Here is a 19597-nt window from a genome sequence, read left to right on the forward strand (position 1 = left end):
GGTGCTGGGGAACACAGGTCTGAGAGGGGCCTTGACATGTAAATCAGCCACAAACAAACCTTTTCAGAGGCCAGCAGACTTGAGAAAACAACAACAGAAAACAAGCCTCCAGGCACCTAACTTCCTCTCAAACACCAGCTATGGTTAAAGGAAGGTTTCCATGGGGATAAAACCCAACAATGAGGTGCTGGATGGAGGTGCTGGGAGTAAAGTCTGATCCAGGTGGGCCCCGTCCAGCTGGACTGTTTGGATAGCATTCATTCTGGAGTATCAAACTAAGCTGAGCTGTGTTGTGCTCTTTTGAGCTGAGATGATCCCAGAACCAGTCCTTCACAGCAAGAAAATACATCCAGTGACTTGGTGGACATTGACATAGAAGATGAGAAAAATTAGTTCAAGTAATTTCCATATTTGAGTACTCGCAGTAAATAATAGAGTAATCGCAAAAAAACATCTATCCACAAGAAATGTTAGCTAATGTAATGTTAACATGCTAATTAACCATTCGATCACTATACTAACCCTATAGCTACTCTAGCTAAATATAACAATCATACTACAAATCACTTTATGAGCGTGTTTAACATTTATTGAATTTTATAAGGAAATAATATACTGATATGAGCCAGCTGTGTACAATACTTAAATGGACCCATACATCTCTCAAAACTGGCTTTTAAAATACATTATAAATGATGACTTATTGGTTTGGGGATGGTATTTGTACAGTCCAAATCTCTATGGTATCAATATATGACAGTGATATACATGTTTAAACATAACAATTGGCCTCATGCATGTAATCGTATCCTGAAGTCTTACTTTTTCCATTTTCTATTTTTTTATTTACACTTTTAATGTAAGCAGTAAGTATGAGAGATGGATAAACAGAAACATATCAAAAGATCAAAAAGCAAAGGAATAGTCTTCAATAAAATAGAAGAAACAAGAGGGGATCATTGCAAAACTTCCATTTCAAACAGAGACGGTCAAGGCAGGTCATATCCTTCACACACTGCCTCGGGATATGAGAGACCGTTTAGGTCATCTGTTGGGGATTTCCTCCTCTGTGTCCCCCCTTTTGGGACAATGTGTCTGACTCCAAATAAAAGACCTATATATCCCAGCACATTCGTTAAATTGGAATTACATTGATCCTAAGCAAGAGCCAAGTAAGACGATAAGATAAAGTCAAATACATTTGTTTAATCAGTCAAGCATCGGAGTTTCAATACACAGATCTGTGGGATCACAAAGCACGCAGAGACTAAGTTTCCCTAGTAACAGACAAAAAGCCAGAGCCGTTCCACGTATCTCTAGACTGTCAGACCTTGTGAGCCCCGATCTGTACTTCCCCTCATCTCATACTTTCTTTCTTGGGCCCCCTCTTTTCTCCAGCACAGGGAGTGTTATCTTCACACAACACATGCCAGGTTCGAGGCCACTGTGCTGTATCATCTTCATTTGCTCTCGAAGGGGTACATTCTGCTCCTGGGTCAGGAGCAGAATCAGAGTTTCTTTCTGAGAGTTTAAGTGATTGTCCATATTGTCTTCCCCTGTGTATGTGTATTGGTTTGGTCAGGTTGTATATAAGTAGGCTTGCTCGAGATGAGCCAGGTCTGCGCAGAATCGATCACCAGCGACCGCTGCCCAATACATGCCGGTTAGATTTGTGTCTGACTTGATCCCGACCTGCTCTGGTATTATTTTTCAGTAGAGTTATGTTTCTAAGATATATACTCATCACCATACTCTCCTACACACACTACTACTCACAGCGTAACAAAATATATATATATATATATATATATATATATATATATAGTATACACATGAGAGAAAGACAACATATGTGGTAGTGGTGTGTGAGAGAGTTTGATCGAAATAGTTTAAAATATTCAAAATTGTATTTTCTGACATCCTTTTAAACCAAGAAGAGAAGCAAAACAGAAATATTTTGATCTTTCTATAAATTTAACGAAATGTAAAGATTATAATTTGTCCACAAATATATTATATAGAGTGATTGATTGATCTATTAACCTTTCAACAAATTATCAGCAGTGCCACAGAGCAGATTCAGGCTTTGATTTCATGAGGCTGTAAGCTCCAATGACATTCCTTTTTAGTCAAATTATTATTATTTTCAATCTCACTCAAACACACCATATTCCTCATATGCATACATTTTGGGGTATATTGGGGAAAATATGAGATTATGATGGTGTGGGTAAGCGTAAGTATGATTTATGGCCAAAACGGCCAACGTGGATGAAATTATTCAAGGTAAGCAACACCACCAGCACATCTCTTCATGCGGCATCGCTCTGCCAATCATCTGAGAGTCCCGTCTACACTGAAGGGGTACTATCTGCAGGGGAAAACAAAATAGGGAAAAGCACATGGTACCAAAAGTGAGGCGAGTCGAACCATGCAGTGGAAATGAGGCGTAATTGTTCACGCTTTAATTCAATCTCACACCAATTTCACATATCTCCCTGAGAGAGAGGAGCACACTTTGCCTCACTGCTTGCCCACTTTCCCGGGCTGGCCAGACAATCAAGCAGAGTAATGCTTATTTAACATCCAATTTAAATTCTATCTCACTTTGCCGAATCCACACGGCCACCGATCCCAATAACCCCAAAAGTGCACTGATTTGAATGTGTGTGATTCTGTGTGGGAGGGAGTTTGTATGCATGTTTGAGACCTTAACAAAAAGAGATAAAGAAGAGAGTGAGAAAGAGAATAAAATAAAAAATAAAAAAGCGAGATACATTTAGTCTTGCTATGGCTGGTTTCCATTTGCATGCTCAGTAGATCAAGTCAAGTCAAATCAATTTATTTATAGAGCACATTTAAAACCAACCTAGGCAGAACAAAGTGCTGTACAAAGTTATATTATGTTATAAAAACAAAGGAAGACAATAAAAATATAGGACTTAATATGAATGGGAAGTTTGTTCCAGTTTTGTACCTTTGTTTTCATCCGAGACTGTGGAATAGCTAAAAGGCACTGATTAAATTATCGTAGGTTCCTGGAGGAGTGATGTAGGATAAGGAGATCAGCAATATATAAAGGGGCGAATCCATGTAATGCCTTAAAAACAAGTAACATTACCTTAAAATCAATTCTATATTTGACCGGTAACCAGTGAAGAGAAGCCAATATCGGGGAGATATGATCCCTCCTTCTGGTACCAGTCAACAATCTAGCAGCCGCATTCTGGACAAGCTGCAGGCGTGATAAAGATGATTGGCAAATCCCAGAATACAAGGAATTGCAGTAGTCAATACGAGACGAAATAAGAGCATGAATAACAGTCTCCAAGTCCTTACCACAGAGGAAGGATTTTAGTTTAGCAATAGTCCTGAGATGAAAAAAGATTTGACAACAGAACTAATTTGTTTGTCAAATTGTAATGCTGGGTCAAAGATGAAACCTAGATTTCTGGCAAAAGGGCGCACACTTGAGGCTAAAGTCCCAAAATTGTTCTTGTCAAGAGTTTGTCAACTCAATTTGGGTGGCCAAACAACATGACTTCTGTCTTACTCTCATTAAGTTGGATAAAATTGTTAGCCATCCAGCACTTAATGTCTTTCAGGTAGTGAAAAAGGGAGTTTAAAGAATTGGTATCACCTGTTTTTAGAGCCAGGAAGAGCTGTGTCTCATCAGCATAACAGTGATAAGATATGTTATGTTTGTGAAGAATGGAGCCCAATGGGAGCATGTACAAAGAGAATGAAATTGGCCCTAAAATCGAACCTTGAGGTACACCGCATGTAATCACTGCCGAAGAGGTGGGGATATTTCCAATTTCAACAGAAAAGGTTCTATTTTTTTTTCTTTATTGCCCATATTATTTTTTAAATAAGAATTGAACCACTGTAGAGCAACAGCTTGGATCTCTACACTATCCTGAAGGCAATCCAACAAGATGGCATGATCAACAGTGTCAAATGCAGCACTAAGGTTTTTTAATTAGAGGCTGAACCACAGCATGTTTAAAGCTAGATGGGACTGTGCCATTCATAAGAGAGCTATGTATTACAGACAAGAGGCTGGGACCAATAGCATCAGAAGGTTTCATGTGTGATACAATATTCATAAATGCTGACAGGGCCACAAGCACAAAACAATTCAGAGAAGCATGGCATAGGATTGATTTAGAAGGGTCATGATCAGTAAGTGAAATACAAGATCTGATAGTGTCAACCTTGTTGATAAAGGGAGTGCAATAGCATGATATAGTGCAGTATTTATTGCAAAAAACAAAATTTTAGGGCTATGTGCATTTTGAGCTATGATATCAGAAAAAATGCTTTGCTTTAGATGCTTTGAAAAGGCTTTGGTAGGATACCTGGTGATCTCTTAGTATCTCATAGGACACTTGCAGTTTATCTTTTTTACCTTTCCTCTCTGCTTTTCTACACTTTTGTCTAAGGGCACGAGTCTCACTGTTAAGCCAAGGTTGGGCTTTGACTTTGGGTCGCTTCAGTTTAAAAGGGGCAACAATATCAAGAACATCTGTGACAGTGGTATTAAACCGAATAACTAGCTCATCTGTAGACAGAGCGGCGGAGATTATCTCTGTAGGGCTAGCAAAAGGACTCTGAAAGCATCAGAAAATTGCCTAGCAGTGAACGGGTTCAGTGCTCGGATGTAGCGATCTGGCAAGCAAGGCGTAGGTAATGGTAACATCCAGCTCAATATTTAAAACAGGAAAACCTAATGATAAAACAAGATCCAGAGTATGACCATGTTTGTGTGTGGGACCAGTTACAGACTGAGTCAGATTGAATGAGTCCACAAGTTGTAGAAACTGGCTAACTAAAGGCTTTAATGGACAACAGACAACAGACATGGATATTAAAATCACCAAGGATTAAAATCTTATCCGAGTTGGGTCACAAAAAAAGTCACAATCACCAGGGGAGAAATCCATAAAAGGGCTTAGATCACCAACATGCAGCCAAGTTTCCTTGACAAATAAAAAGTCTAGATCACGTGAAAGAAAGAAGTCATTTAAAAGGAATGTTTTATTCGAAAGTGATTGCACATTCAACAATGCGAATTTGATAGGGATTGTATCCACAGCCCGCGCTGATCCTATTCGATCATTAGAACAGTCAAGGCAATGGAGATTACCATAGTTGACTCCTCGTCTTCTGCGGCCAGGGGAGTGATGATGTCTTTGGATGTTTGTAATTCTTGTGGGAATAATAATGGAGCTGGGAGTATAAAAATGTATTGCCTTTTTGGACTGAGGACCAGTTCCCTGACTTGTGTAGGGTTTGTTCTTAAGTGAGTCATGCTCTAACATTAGACAAGCGCCGTGATGATCGGAGCAGCTCATGAGGCGGGTGTTTATAGAAGGTGACAAGTGAGAGTAGGTAGTAACTGACAAGGGGGCCCTGCAGGGGGAGCTCTCAAGGGTAATGTATGCTTCTACTACTGTAGAGGAAGAGGGGTGTGACCATAGACAGTATATATAGAATGGACAAACAGACACCGTTTCTCTGGACGGAGACCAGGATATTAGAAGCACTTTTCCAGTGAGCGCTGAGCATTACTGCGCAGCCTCCAACTGAGCTTGAAGATGTAGATGTGATGTGAGGAACCTGTCTGAAAGTTGTAAGTCTTCTGGTAGCTGTGCCAAGAGAAATTTCAATCATTCTTGCAGAGACGGAGAGCGTAGGTATATGTAAGGAGATAACATAGGCACAGGCTAATTATTGCTAACTAACATGCTAGTTAACATTAGTAATTAAACTTAAACAGCTAAAGTAAGTCGAAACTGCCTGCGAGCTTCTCCTGTACTATACGGTAATTCCTCTACTATGCGACAGTAAGTTGCATGGTTATGGCACAATCGTTAGCCTATTTTTACAAAAACGTCTGCTACGGAGCCATAACATGAGATACAAGGTAATGGAGCCTTTTATACATTGTCGTGTTTCTTTAGAAATAAACAATGGGCAAATAGATTCTTTAAACGCTTCAGATGTAAAGTTATTCACTGTCAAAGTGACGTCAAAATGAATGGCAGTCAATGGGATGCTAACGAGGGGTGAGTGCTTGTTAGCATCAAAATGGCGCCATAGGAGTTACTCTTGCCAGACACTCGCTTACCCCCTTGGGTGTGACTGGGGCAAGTGCTTGTGCACAAGATGTAAACAGTCAGTCACATGTCTGAGTCTGGAGCCCGTGCTGAAGATTACCGCGTTATATTGGCTCCTGCTAGAGACAGAGATTAAATTACTTAATTTTAAACAAAAAAGAAACTGCCCTACAAAAATCCACTGCACAAAAGCAAACGTATTTACATTTAATTTATATGTATCTACTTGACTATAGTGGCCTGTCAAAGTCCTCCTTGATCTGTCCTATCATTGTGCTGAAGGAGATTAGCAGACTCTGACAGCTGCATGTGGTTGTGACATTCATCTGATTACTGATACACTGTCTCACTCAGACAGCCCATCAGAACACATCGCACTACCCTCCATATTGCATGCCAGAGGGGGATGACAAATAAATTGCTTCCTACCTACAAATGGAAAGATGAGAGATAGTGGCAACTTCAATGGTGAGTGCAACATATGGATTATATTTTGATGGGTGACTTACTCTGGCTCCAACCACAAGGATTCAGCTGTTACAGTAACTCCTGACTAGAGCTCCACTTTTTTGTCATCTCTTTGCTAAAAGTTGCTTTGAAGGACAATTAGATCTGATATTGCACAAAGAACAGTCTGGATAAAAAATTGGGGAACAGAGATGGGGACATGTACAATGAAAGGTTTAATGAGAATTAAGCACTCATTTATGTACCATTTCAAATCAAGCAGCAGTAGAAAAAGCCCAATTGCAAACAAGTAATAATTAGAAACACCTTGCTGAAGAGCAACCCTTTTACTGGTTAATTTAAGTTGAAATCGTTTAAGTCATTTGTGTCTCTTACTAGGGTTGGGTTATTATAGCTGGTTCCATTTTAGATCTGGTTTCCAATAGGCAAAATAGGCTAACAAATATCTTACAGAAAGTATATTTATTTATCCTTAGTTTGTTTTATTAGCAAAGAGCAAAACAGTCTAGTAACTGCTTCTTATTTTTAGCCATCGCCAAAGTCACTTTAGCCTTACTTTTTAAGTAAGTAAGTAAGGTTAATTTATATAGCACCTTTCACAGATATAAAATCACTAAGTGCTTGAAAACAATTACACAATACAAAGCAATAAAAAAGACAGAGAACAAAAATACACAGCACAAGACTGAAAAGACTTTGGTCAGTTCTTTTACTTAAATGATCCTTTATATGCGGAAACACACATAACTAATTCGTTTGATTTCCACGTTTTTTTTGTTGCTGTGCACACAACATTGACTGCTGATGATGATGGCCGCATAGGGAGGTGGTCGGGGTAGATGGGTTCGCTTCCTTGGGAGTGTTTTAATACAAACCACAAACTTTTTCCTAAACTTGGTGCCTAAAACTTAACTTTCGGTGCCGCATAACGCTCACTTTTTCTGTGTTTTTGTGGTCAACAAGAACAACTAGATAATCTAACCTAATAGTTATATATGGTGAGGCAAGTGCAGTGTAGTTTTAGATGACTACAGATTTAAAAAGAAAAAACTTAAGCTAAACTTAATTAGATCTGATAAGGGATTTGAAAGGAATCAGATTCAATAAACAGACTCAATACTGAATTTTATGCTATTGAACCCCACCCCTACTTCTGATTGCAACCAGCATCACTACTGGGCGTTGTCCAGAGTGTGCTCTGTTGCACCTGTATCCACACCTAACAGCGACGTCAAAGTGTACTGAACACACCCTGAACACATTTCTGTATCACTGCAGGAAGATGAGAAATTCAACCACTGTAAGTCAGCAAAAACAAGATTTTAGTTGTGCAGCAAAACGTCCATGTATAGATACATTTTTTTACCAAACAAGAGTGGGATACAGCAACAGAGACACAGTGACAGAAACATTGGCCTGATTTGAGTCTAGCATGAAGGAAAGCTGAAAATAACTGGATTGGATGGTAAGACTTTCAAAGACAGTGCTCTGAGTTTGAATGAGCATCCTTGCCTGACCCTATCATCACAGACCAACCTTAGAAGGAACCAAACCACCAAGCTCAGTCATTCCATTTAAAAGACAGCAACTGCCCGTCAATTATACTGCAGAAAACCACTCGGGAGGAGCAAGAGTCCTGGGACAACAATTGAGTCACGGAATTTTTCTAACAGTCACACAAATGCCACACACACTCTTTTAATTTCATGGCCAGATGTTTTTTTTTTTTTTTTTAAATAACCATATTATTTTACAACAGGCAGACTGACCGAGCTCTTTTGGGATATTAAATGAAATTTCGTAACATTTACCCTGCCTCTTGTGGTCATTTAAGTGTCCTCTCTAACATAATCTATACAAATTAGCAATCTTCACATTATTATGTTATTTCTTTCCCTGCATATGTGTTGACTACACAGTATGTGTATATGTACCCATGTTTCTCTGCTGGTATGAGCTGTATGATAGCACAGCCATAGTGTACAAGAATGTCTCTCCCTCTAGTTACAGGAGATGAACCTCCTCAATCAATACCATTTAATTAACACTTTTGTTCTGTTGTAGCACGGAGGCATAAAAAAGCCTTGTCATCTTTATGAGTGCTAGGTAGGGGAAAGAACAGTGGCAAATACCGACTCCCAGCCTGTAATTATGATTTTTAGAGGTGTCTCTTTTGAACTTCTTACTCTCTCCCTCCCCTATTGTCTGCGCCCTGGTATTACTACATCCATATCTCAGCACTTTCAAGTATCTCTCTCTATGCTGCATGCTCTGGCACACTTTAAACTTTTATCCCTCTACCCATGTGTCTAACTGAGTACTATTCTGCCATCATTCCACTGATCTTTATGAGGAGAGCCGAAGTGCCGACATGACCTGCTGCGAGAAAACTATGACAACACACCACAGTGAAGATTAAAAGAAAGAGGAGATGGATAAAAATGAGAAGAGAGGAGAGCGAGGAGTGAGAGAGTACAGGAAAGCTTAGAGGTTATTGAGAGGGCAGGTCATGAAGATACTCCAGAAAGATAAGGACAAGGGAAATGGAAAGCACAGAGACATAGAAAAGGAAAAACTTCTCGCACTCTGTCTCAGCCACATCATAACATTCATTACTATAAAATGCAACCTTTTCATCATCCCTTTGTACATAGGAACAGCAGAGATGTAGACCAGGCAGCAGAGAAACTGACTGGGTACACACACAGTTAAATAATGCATTGATCAGAAAGCCTTGTGAGTCACAATCCCTTAGTATCTTTCTACCTCCTGTACTCTTATTATTTTCCCACAGTACTGGATTAATAAATGGATTCCAGCCATGATTTGTCTTCAGCTGAACATGACTACCCTTCTGTTTCCAAGTAAGCCCAGAGGACACAAAACAGCAGAATTGATTGATTTCAATCAGCCGTATAACTAATAAAAGTAATTAATATTTTATGAAGCCAAGTGGGAATGAAAATTTGATGAGACATTCTGTACTTAACTCTGCATAGCTTAGGGGAAGCGATGTATTGAAACTGGTTTACTGTACAGTACATGTGGACTTGATGTATGCTGGTAGCAAAGTTCGCAATCCCAGAGAGCTGTAGTTCTTTACATTTAATGATAAAACTTAGAGTTACCTTTGTATGACATAATTAAATATAAGCTAGATAACCCATCTTGTAAAGCATTTATTTAAAAGTTGAAAAACAAATGCTTAAAACCATCCTACTACAGTACGTCAACCTCTCTCACATCAAAACTAACAGTTACTCAGTTGCCAGTACACCTAGCTAAAATAATGCAGTCTGATTCAAAAGTCCTGCAATAAATCCTTATGATAATTTTGTAGGGTGTAGCTTGTGGTGCTGTTGAACTGTATTGCATTATACAGAGAGGTGTTTCTGTTATTACTGTAAGTCTACCCTCGTTAATGTAAGTGCTTTTAATCTGCTATAATAAATTCACATTCACAAAAATACAAGAAGACATGCTAGTGTAGCTGCATGAAAAGTAGAAAGGTTTATTCATCTAAAAGCGTATAGTATAGGGGTTGCACGGACTAATCGACTTTACGCCTCCACAATGACGTTTTGAGCTTGAAGTCGACTAGCCGCTGATCATGTGATGTTGTCACTAACAACATAGACCTGTAGCACCATCAATGGCAAAATCTGTCAAACACCCAGCTCATTTGGAACTTCGTTTGAAAGCCACAAAACGTTTGGGACATAAGGAGATATTGGAGCTAAGGACGAGGAGAGCTGCCTGTAGCTGTTTGGATTTCTGCTACGCTAAAGGGCGTTTGCAGTAGGGCTGGGCGATATGGTTGAAAACTGTATCACGATATACGTTTTTCATATCGGTCGATATCGATAATTATTGATATTTTTTATGACCTATTTAAAATAAGGACCAGGAGAAAAATATATTAAATTTAAACATTTTTATTTTAAACTTAACCCTGCTCTGATTATAATCCCCTCAGTTATAAAAGCAGAAATGTCAACACAACCATGGAAAACACTCAAATAATTAAAATGTAAACAGGTCTAAAATCACAATGAACACTTAACAATTATCTCTTAACATTAAGGTGCAAAATTAAAGAATAAGTAAGAAATGCTTAATAAAGTGTCATAAAATAGTGCAAAGTGTTAGCTAAATATAAGAAACCTGAGAAGGAACTATTTTCTGCAGATTTAGTGCTAGGTTGGTAACCTGGCTTCTGGACAGTGCTCAGCACGTCTGCCTCCGTTATTTCTTTGTAGCGTTTAGTAAGGCGCTGATGCAGAGTACCTCTCCGTGGCGGTCTGCTGCTTGTGCCGTGTTGCTGCTGCAGATGTTGTCCGACGTTGATGGCGAATACGGCCGTGCTCCAAAGTGTTAGCGCGGCTAAAGTGGTAAAACAAGTTTATGGTATTACCAGTGTTGGTGGGGACGACGGTCTGACTACATTGGTCTGACTACGTTCAGACTTATAAAATCCCCAAAACTGCCATACTGACTTTTCCTGTTTTATCAACGATTTCCTCGCTCGCTGCGGCACTCACTTTCCACTCCACGCCGGTTCTGTTATTGAAGAACACGAGACAGCAATGTGGCGCAACCAAACATGATACTGTTACATGATTGGCTGTTAGAGTGTCACTCCCTACGTTGCTAGGTTGCCAAAGAGTGAGGGCCTTTGTTCATGCAACCAAACTTGATTCACAACCTCTGGTTTCTTCTGATGAAGAAAAACAAGTTATCGAATGTTTTATCGACCGCATTTTCTATTGATATTGATTATGTGTCTATCGCGATACATATCATTATCGTTTTATCGCCCAGCCCTAGTTTGCAGTCAGGTGTTTGTGTAAAGACACGCAGGAGCTACGTGCTAATGCTAACGTTACAGGCTATCCAGCATCGTATGACTGGATTATCACAAGGAGCCCAACGTAGGAGGTATGAGTCGCGCTAAACTTAATGGCCATTTAAATTGCGTGTACACATAACTAAGCATGAACCCAATGCATTTGTTGCCAACGAGGACGGATAATAGACTTTGCACTGAGTATTTGTTTATGGCGAACTTTTGATTGACTGACAATCACAGAGATGTGTGACGCATATTTAACTAGTCTGAAGTCATGCAACCCCTAGTATAGTATGCTTTGAAAATAGTCGGCAGGAGATAATTACAAATCAAATCTATCATTCAGGACTTGCAGACTAAGCTTCTATCTTGTATTCTATATTGAGCTGCAGGCAGCGATGAAGGGAGAAAACAATGCCATTTAAAAACCCTCCACACAAGCAGACCTCTTAGAACATAATGAATTACAGTTCACCAAGCACAAGGACCGGTTTAGCTAAGGGTTAATCCTCCACCAGTAGTGTATATGTATGTCTAAGCATTTGAACTGAGGACTCGCCTCTGCTCATCAGTCTCAGCATCACGCACGATATACATACTTAATAGAGACACAACCAGAGCCACTGGGAGGCGCAGTCCAAAACACCTGGATGCTGGTTCGTCTGCGAGGAGTGCTCTCTGTCACTGCAGGGGGGCAGTTGGTCATGAACTGTGTTTCCTCCTCATCAATTATCTGTAAAACACACACACACACAGAAGAAAGAGATTAGTGATGAATAAAAATGTCCTCAGACAAGACTTGCCTCAAAGGCACTTGAAACATCTGGATGTGATTGTAGTCATTAGGCGTTTGACTATTTCATATTAATTTCCTCTCCCATTGTCAGCGCAAGTGCCTATAAACATAACTAGCAGCTGACCTGACATTGATTTCACATTTTCAGGACACATCAAAAAATAAATCCAAAATACACAACGTAAGAGTTGTTTTTACAACAAACACATCTGACTATAGCAGCTATTACGTTAAAATGAACAGAAGCCTCTCACACACACTGGTAAAACATACGTTGTATATGTTGTACTCCAACCATTATTATTTTTACCAAACAAAGAAAGAAGAAAGTACTGGATACTTTCTCTTCTTACTTTGTCTATTTAAAAAGAAAGAGTCGCCATAACCTTTAATGAGGAGTAGATACTGCTTCTTTTCAAGGGGTCAAAAGCCAAAAAGGTTGGGAACCACTGCGTCAGAATAAGAGACAGGACAGTCAATTCTTCTCATTCCAGTCCTTGTGAAAAATCTGTCATTGTCAGTGAGTTGGGGACAAGGACACAAGCTCCTTCAGACCTTCCACCACAGTACCAAAAAAAGCTGGTTAAGACTTTTGACACCAAACAGCTAAAGGCCGGGACACATCAGGCCGATTATCAGCCGTGGGACAGTCTGGTGGGGTCAGTGACTCAAATCTGTTCGGTGTGTCCCGTGCCACACGTCTGGGGGGCTGTCGGCGTTCATTTTGGCTGACCTGACATGTTCGGTCGGCGGCAGGGAAGTCGGGACTCACCCGGAAATGACGAGCGGAATGAGGTGATAAGAGTCTCTCAAAATCTGATGAAAATCTTTTAAACTGACCTTTGTTGAGCTGAAATGAAGACAGATTCAGCAACTGCATGGCCTATTTCTCGCTTAAAATGTTTTCAGAAACATGTTTCAGTGAACTATTTTAGTACAATATGAGATCATATTCTGAACGGCCGCCATGACAGTCTCGCTCTGAATTTCCGGAGAAAACAAACCCATGTGACGCGTTCGTCCAATCAGCTGCCGGTTTTCATTTCTTGGGCAACATTACAGATTAGCGCCGCCTGCTGCTTATATATATATGTCAATGGCTGTTATATATGAGATGTATTACGTCTCGTCTCCTCTCGTCTTTTTGGTGTGTTCTGTGGCAGTTTTGTGGACCTCGGGGACGCGACTGATCATATCGACGGGGTTTTCTGTCAACGGTCGCCCGTCGGCTATATGTGTCTACACCGATCAATCAGAGAGTTAACACCCAGGTGCCCAATCATGACCCCTGTATATATCATGATCACTGTAGCAGCATAAAAAAAGGAAGTCCCCAGACTCTTTGCGTCAAACTGAAGAGTCCAAATGCATGCTGCCCTCTCTACTCAAGTACACATCTGAGACACTGAGCATCTCATTGATTTTAACTAGAGAGGAAATTAGTAGAGCTGGTTGCATGAGGGAGCGCAGCCAGCGAGCTAGTATTCACTGCCCAGAGACCAAGGATTGTTTGATTGGAAGTGACATCAGGGCAGCAACGTTCTCACTCCATAAAGCTGTCAGCAGAGAATTTCCTTTGTCATGCCATGTTATGAATGAGTTCCCTCTTAAAGTGGATTATGTGTGGATGTGCATGTCTGTGTGTGTGTGTGTGTGTGTGTGTGTGTGTGTGTGTGTGTGTGTGTGTGTGTGTGTGTGTGTGTGTGTGTGTTAAAATGCATGAGAGAGTGAGAGTCGGAAGGGGAGCCTGGATGCTCTGTGTGTGTGTGTGTGTGTGTGTGTGTGTGTGTGTGTGTGTGTGTGTGTGTGTGTGTGTGTGTGTGTGTGTGTGTGTGTGTGTGTGTGTGTTTGTGTGTGTGTGTGTGTGTGCGCAGCCTATCACAGTGTGACGGATTATACACCCCCCCCCTCCATGTTCCCATGGTTTCTAACAGGCATCCTGGGGTGGCCTGACTGGACTACAACACATGTTAAAACCAGTGTAGTCTCATGGGAATGCATTCAACACCATCTGCAAAAAAAAAAAATAATTGCTGCTAACCGACCTATGACCAGTTTCTTATAATTCCAAATGTTCAAACCTTTTACCAATACATGGATGGTGAGAGTTGGGAAAGGAGAAAAATGTGACACATAATTGGAAAGATTTATGCATTTGTGCATCAGAGTAAGTGCTTGGCTCTACAGTAGCTACTGGTCAGACCCAAACAACATAATTGATCTAAAATAACATGGGGACTTCGGTGGGGGGGGAAATGTAATGCAAATGGAACAAGAGGTTTACTTGTCCAACATCTTTGTTGTCGTAATATCACATCCTTGTGGAAGTATGACGTGAAGATGATGCACCCACGATCTCTGTTATGTCTACTTATACGATTAAGTCATACAGTGTGTTGCCCCATACAGTGGCACCGATTTCACCCCTGACATAGCCACATTTGCCTTTTCTTGTTTTATCATTTCACCCTGCTGAGAAGTAATGTCTCATCAGACATCGCCAGCATTGCCAGCTGGTTTACGCTCCTGCCAAGAAACACACACACACACAAACACACACACACACACACACAGTGGCAGCTGACCTTCCCAGAAAGCTCAATAAAAGTGCTTTTCATCAAGTCAGGAGCTGTCCTAAGACGGCTGAGACGGGACACACCATCAGATTTCAAATGAGCTGTATGTTAAATAAAGCCTGACGTCTTCTGTTGCAGCTTCTTTTTTTCCATTCTTTTCTCTCAATGCCTAGAGGGCAGCCCACCCAGGACTCTTTCAGAATGGAGGAATGGTGTGTGTGTGTGTGTGTGTGTGTGTGTGTGTGTGTGTGTGTGTGTGTGTGTGTGTGTGTGTGTGTGTGTGTGTGTGTGTGTGTGTGTGTGTGTGTGTGTGTGTGTGCGTGCGGCATGCGTGCGTGCATGCGTGTGTGTGTCTGTGCATGTGTGTTTGACATAAAAGACATAAAACATGAAGACTGAGCAGGTGATGATAGAGGGATATCTCTTTGGACAGCAGTTTATTTTTACTGCGTTGTCAGGCGAAACAGGTGATCATCTGCAGCTGATACCTTCAACTTCTTAAAACCTAGCAGGCTTCTAATCAAAGGCAGGTCCCACTAATGACATATACATTCTTTTTACTTTTGATGGCAACATCTTAAGTCTACGGTCACACATCTATCTGTCATTCTGTGTGCACTCCACACTCAGTTGCATCCATGGATAGAAAACAAAGAGAGTGAACTTGACTAAATGATGTAGTGTTTCCTCTCTTCGCTCCTGACGTTTAGCGCTCTGTCACGCCACGCCACACTCCGCCATATGGCTGAAGAGCACACTCAAGGCTGGCACTAAATAACAACAGCATGAAATATATTGCAAGGACAAATAAAACAGAAGAAATCTTGCCAGTGTTAGCGCTGGTTAATGACAGGACAAAAGTAAAATGTTCCCGTTTTTTATGTCCTCCCATATTCAAAGCTCAGGTTCACAGAGAGTGCCACGGCATGGCAGTAGCTGTGATCAGAGAAGCCCGAGGGCTGCTGTGCAAACCCTTTCTGTGTATTGTACTACAGGTTCAATAAAATAATAGGGTTTTATCTGGGAAGCGACTGAAACAGACAGGTTCACAAAAGTCTGAAAAAGAGAATTCTAGATATGCTGTTAAACCCATTTAACAACTGCTTCTTTGCGACTTCTGCCCTACGAAGACATATGCTCAAGTTCTGGGCAGGAGTGGGAATTTGGCTTAAAACTTTATGTATGACTTGCATTTTCTTATTTTAAAAAAAACTGTAGCGTGGTATATAGTGCCTTTACTGTTGTAAACTGAACCCAAATATTTCTCTAACATTTTGGTACTTGATACAGCTAAAACCCCATTCCTCAGTTGCTCAGTTCTTTTCAAATCCTTTGAAAACAGGATGTCATCTTGTGCACTGAGAGCTCTATGGATTTCCTGAAACTGTAGCCTAGACTTGAATGGAATAAACATTGGCAGGACACAGTAAGCTAAAAGGCATGAGAAAGAACAAGAACCAGTAGAGTGGAATTAATTCAAAAGGTTATAAATGTAATGTTACGTAGAGGTTTCACCAACTTACAATGTAGTTCTACACTGTGAATGTGCTGTAATAGCATCTACAGACATTACATGATGATATATGTATATGTATAATACTTTGTAACATTCTAGAAATAGAGTTTATCATTACATGATTATTATCCTTCCTCTCTCTGGACTCACACACATACACATACCCCATCAACCAATCTTCTCTCTACCGCTCGACTCCTCACACTGCATAATAATTACAAAGGCCTCACGTATTTGGCCACATGCGTGCAACAGCACCAGTTTCCTTGCCTTCTCTCTCTTCTTTTGGCACTCTTGACCCCACTCTGTTCTCTCCTTGCTTCCTACAAAACTCCAGCTTGGCCTGTCTGTGTAAAATGCTTATTAGCCTCTCAACTACACCAATTATACACTTCCTACATACATGAACTGCACTGTATGCCTGATTGTCGGCACACAACTTTTCAAATTCCACAAACGTGTACTTTCACAGCCTGGAAAAGCAAAGCTGCATGGAGCTGAGCTGAGAGTACGTTCTTTTCATATGCTTTATCAAGCCTATTAAAAAAGCTGAGGTGACAATTATCACACTTTGAGATGTCAAGACAGGACGCTGTGCAAAGAAAATCTGTCAACACCCCCATCCCCCCAATCTACAGTAAGATCTGTCTATTTATTCACACACGTCATGCACAGTGCTGGATTCCAGAGGAAGGATGGTATGCAGGATGGACATTAAATACCAAGGTTTAACTACCGGTGTGGCAGATTAGGATAAGTTAATTAATTGCCATGGCACTGTGAATAGAGAAAATGTACAAATTGTCGAATTGTCAAATCTTTTCTGATTGAACAAGCAGTCATGTCATTAGCTGCTACCTTACCTGGAAATTTCCAATGTAGTCCTCCTCTCTGTCTCCTTCTGCACCCTCCTTCAGGGCAATAAGGGTGAACCCTCTGAAGTAGGAGGGGCTGGATGTAATCAGAGTCACTGGATGGATTCAAACAAGAGTGACAGCAAGGATCACTTGACAGAGAAAGCAGCTGAACTACAATACTCACTGCCAAACATACCTGTAGACTAAAGTGGGTTTAATTAACTACCTGCCTGAGTAGTGTTACACTTATAATAGTAATGTGAAATGATAGTATGTGTTGGACTTTGGTGGATAAACGGTAATATATTCTGATAGAATTATAATAATTCCTTTATGCACAATCAAACGTGCCACCTGTTCTTGAGGATGTAGCTTACATAACAGCAATTATAATGGTTCAGTCTCAGCCAGGCAGTAGGCTTTTATCAGAAGATGTTTAAGTGTTTTTATGCATTTGCAAATCAGCAGAACATAAAAGAATGTTCATTTACTTTGGGGAAACTTAAATTTGCTTTACTTGACAACTTTATCAGAATCTTGGGATGGGAAGTAAAATAACTCGTTATTACCAACTCCCCACTTTGAGCTAATTCAGTTATTGGCTTTGAATGATATGGAACTATTTATAATTAGGCAAAATCAGAAAATAATGAACTAACCGCAGTGCAATATATTCTCAAGTCCAGAACAGCATGGTTCTTTGAGATTCACAGAGCAGATGGCACATGCAGCTCCAAACAACTTCCACTTTAAACAAAAGCTATAAAATCGGGGACTGCTGGCTTTTTAAAAATCTGTTTTAACTATGAAAGAGAATACCAAAAAGCATGGAAGAGTTTGCAGAGGGATTTAGCTTCATATAAACCTTTTGAATTTTTCATCATGAAAGTAAATTGTTGTCACCTTTGGCTATAAATAGTTGAAATGCAAATTTCGTTTTTGGGATGCAGGAACCATCTATTTACTAACCAAATACACTTTCACATACTCGCTTCGCAACAAAAGTAGACCCTGTAGAAACTTATATTAAGTTTGCATAGCCTACTGACCGTAGACTCGTATTTATTTTACAATGCGTACATAGTGGAAACCACCGCAGTGTGCGTAAAATCCGACGGATAAACACAAACCTCTGTATGTGCTCCCTGGCTGATAGCTCTCCGGGTCTCCCTCAACGCGGAGGCGAAACTCGCTGTTGCCCTCCTTCCGATTGCTCTGAGCCCGTAATATCCGACTACAATACCCGTCTCCCTTCCCGGCTCTCTCAGAGGGCTCCTCGGTGAATGCAAACATATTGCACGCTGCGATGGAGATAAGGCAGAGCAGGAGAATAAAGCGCGATTGTAGCCCGGTTGCTGTCATCATGTAGGTTTCCGAAAGCCAAGTTGATGCGCGGAGATGAAGGAAATCTTGTCTGGGGGAGAATGTTTGTTTAAGCTCCTGTTTCACTCCTAAATGAGAACCCAACTTGCCAACTGCTGAAGTAGATTTCTTCTCTGCTAGGAGGGTAGATCCATCCTGGTTTGAGTAACAGAGAGCGAGAAGGAGGAGTGACTGGGATGCGCTGTGCTCTCTCGCTTTACGAGAATTGTGTCGCTGGTTAGACTGAGCAGGAGAGCAAAGGTTCGAGGAAATGGCCAAGAGAGGAATGAGCGCTGTGTGTGTGTCTCCAAGGCCACAGCTATTTACAGACAGACTATAGAATACTCTGAACCAACAGACTGAGAACAAAGACAAACATTCCCACCAATGAGGAGGACACGTTTGACATACTTGAACTGAACTCTCAGTGCAGGATGTGTGGTGTGGTGTGTGTGTGTGTGTGTGTGTGTGTGTGTGTGTGTGTGTGTGTGTGTGTGTGTGTGTGTGTGTGTGTGTGTGTGTGTGTGTGTGTGTGTGTGTGAGTGTGTTAGTGTCATTACTCAAGAGCCATAAGGATGACACGAATACACACGGAGACACACAAAGGAATTGATAAAGTATGCTAAACGGTTGTCTAGGTGACTGATTAAATGATAAGTGAACTGATGAATTTCACTCAGTGAGATCAGGCAAAATAAGGTTAGTCACTGTAGTCAAATCTGAGTATAGGGTTTTTTAAAGTTTGGGACTAAAAGGAACTACTGTCATGATCAACACAAGGAATAGGATTTTACAGCTCATTCAGTACACTAGGGAACTCAGAGAATATTGATCCATCTCAATAACATCTGAAAAAGGCAAGGCAGCTTCATTTGTAGAGCACATTTCAGCAACAAGGCAATTCAAAGTGCTTTACATAAAACATTAAAGAGCAGTTAAAAACATCTAGTAAAGAGAATATAAAAACGGCTAAAATAGAATAAGACAGGTATGAAATACAAGAATAAAAGTTACAGTGCAGTGTAAGAACAGAGTTGCAGCATACCTGCAG

At 40.6% G+C, this 19597-nt stretch overlaps 1 protein-coding gene across 1 annotated transcript in view; it reads right to left on the minus strand.

Moving 5' to 3' along the window:
* spon1a (spondin 1a) overlaps positions 1 to 18957 on the minus strand; it is a 78997-nt gene extending 60040 nt beyond the window's left edge. The window contains exons 1-3 of the mRNA XM_039795790.1: positions 18315 to 18957; positions 17191 to 17297; positions 12039 to 12172 (exon numbers count right to left, since the gene is read on the minus strand). Of these exons, the coding sequence (XP_039651724.1) occupies positions 12039 to 12172; positions 17191 to 17297; positions 18315 to 18549 (476 nt within the window). The 5' untranslated portion in view covers positions 18550 to 18957. The remainder of the gene's footprint in view (positions 1 to 12038; positions 12173 to 17190; positions 17298 to 18314) is intronic.
* Between the last annotated feature and the right edge of the window lie 640 nt (positions 18958 to 19597).

Source organism: Perca fluviatilis, chromosome 3, assembly GCF_010015445.1.
Source record: "Perca fluviatilis chromosome 3, GENO_Pfluv_1.0, whole genome shotgun sequence".
NCBI lineage: Eukaryota > Metazoa > Chordata > Actinopteri > Perciformes > Percidae > Perca > Perca fluviatilis.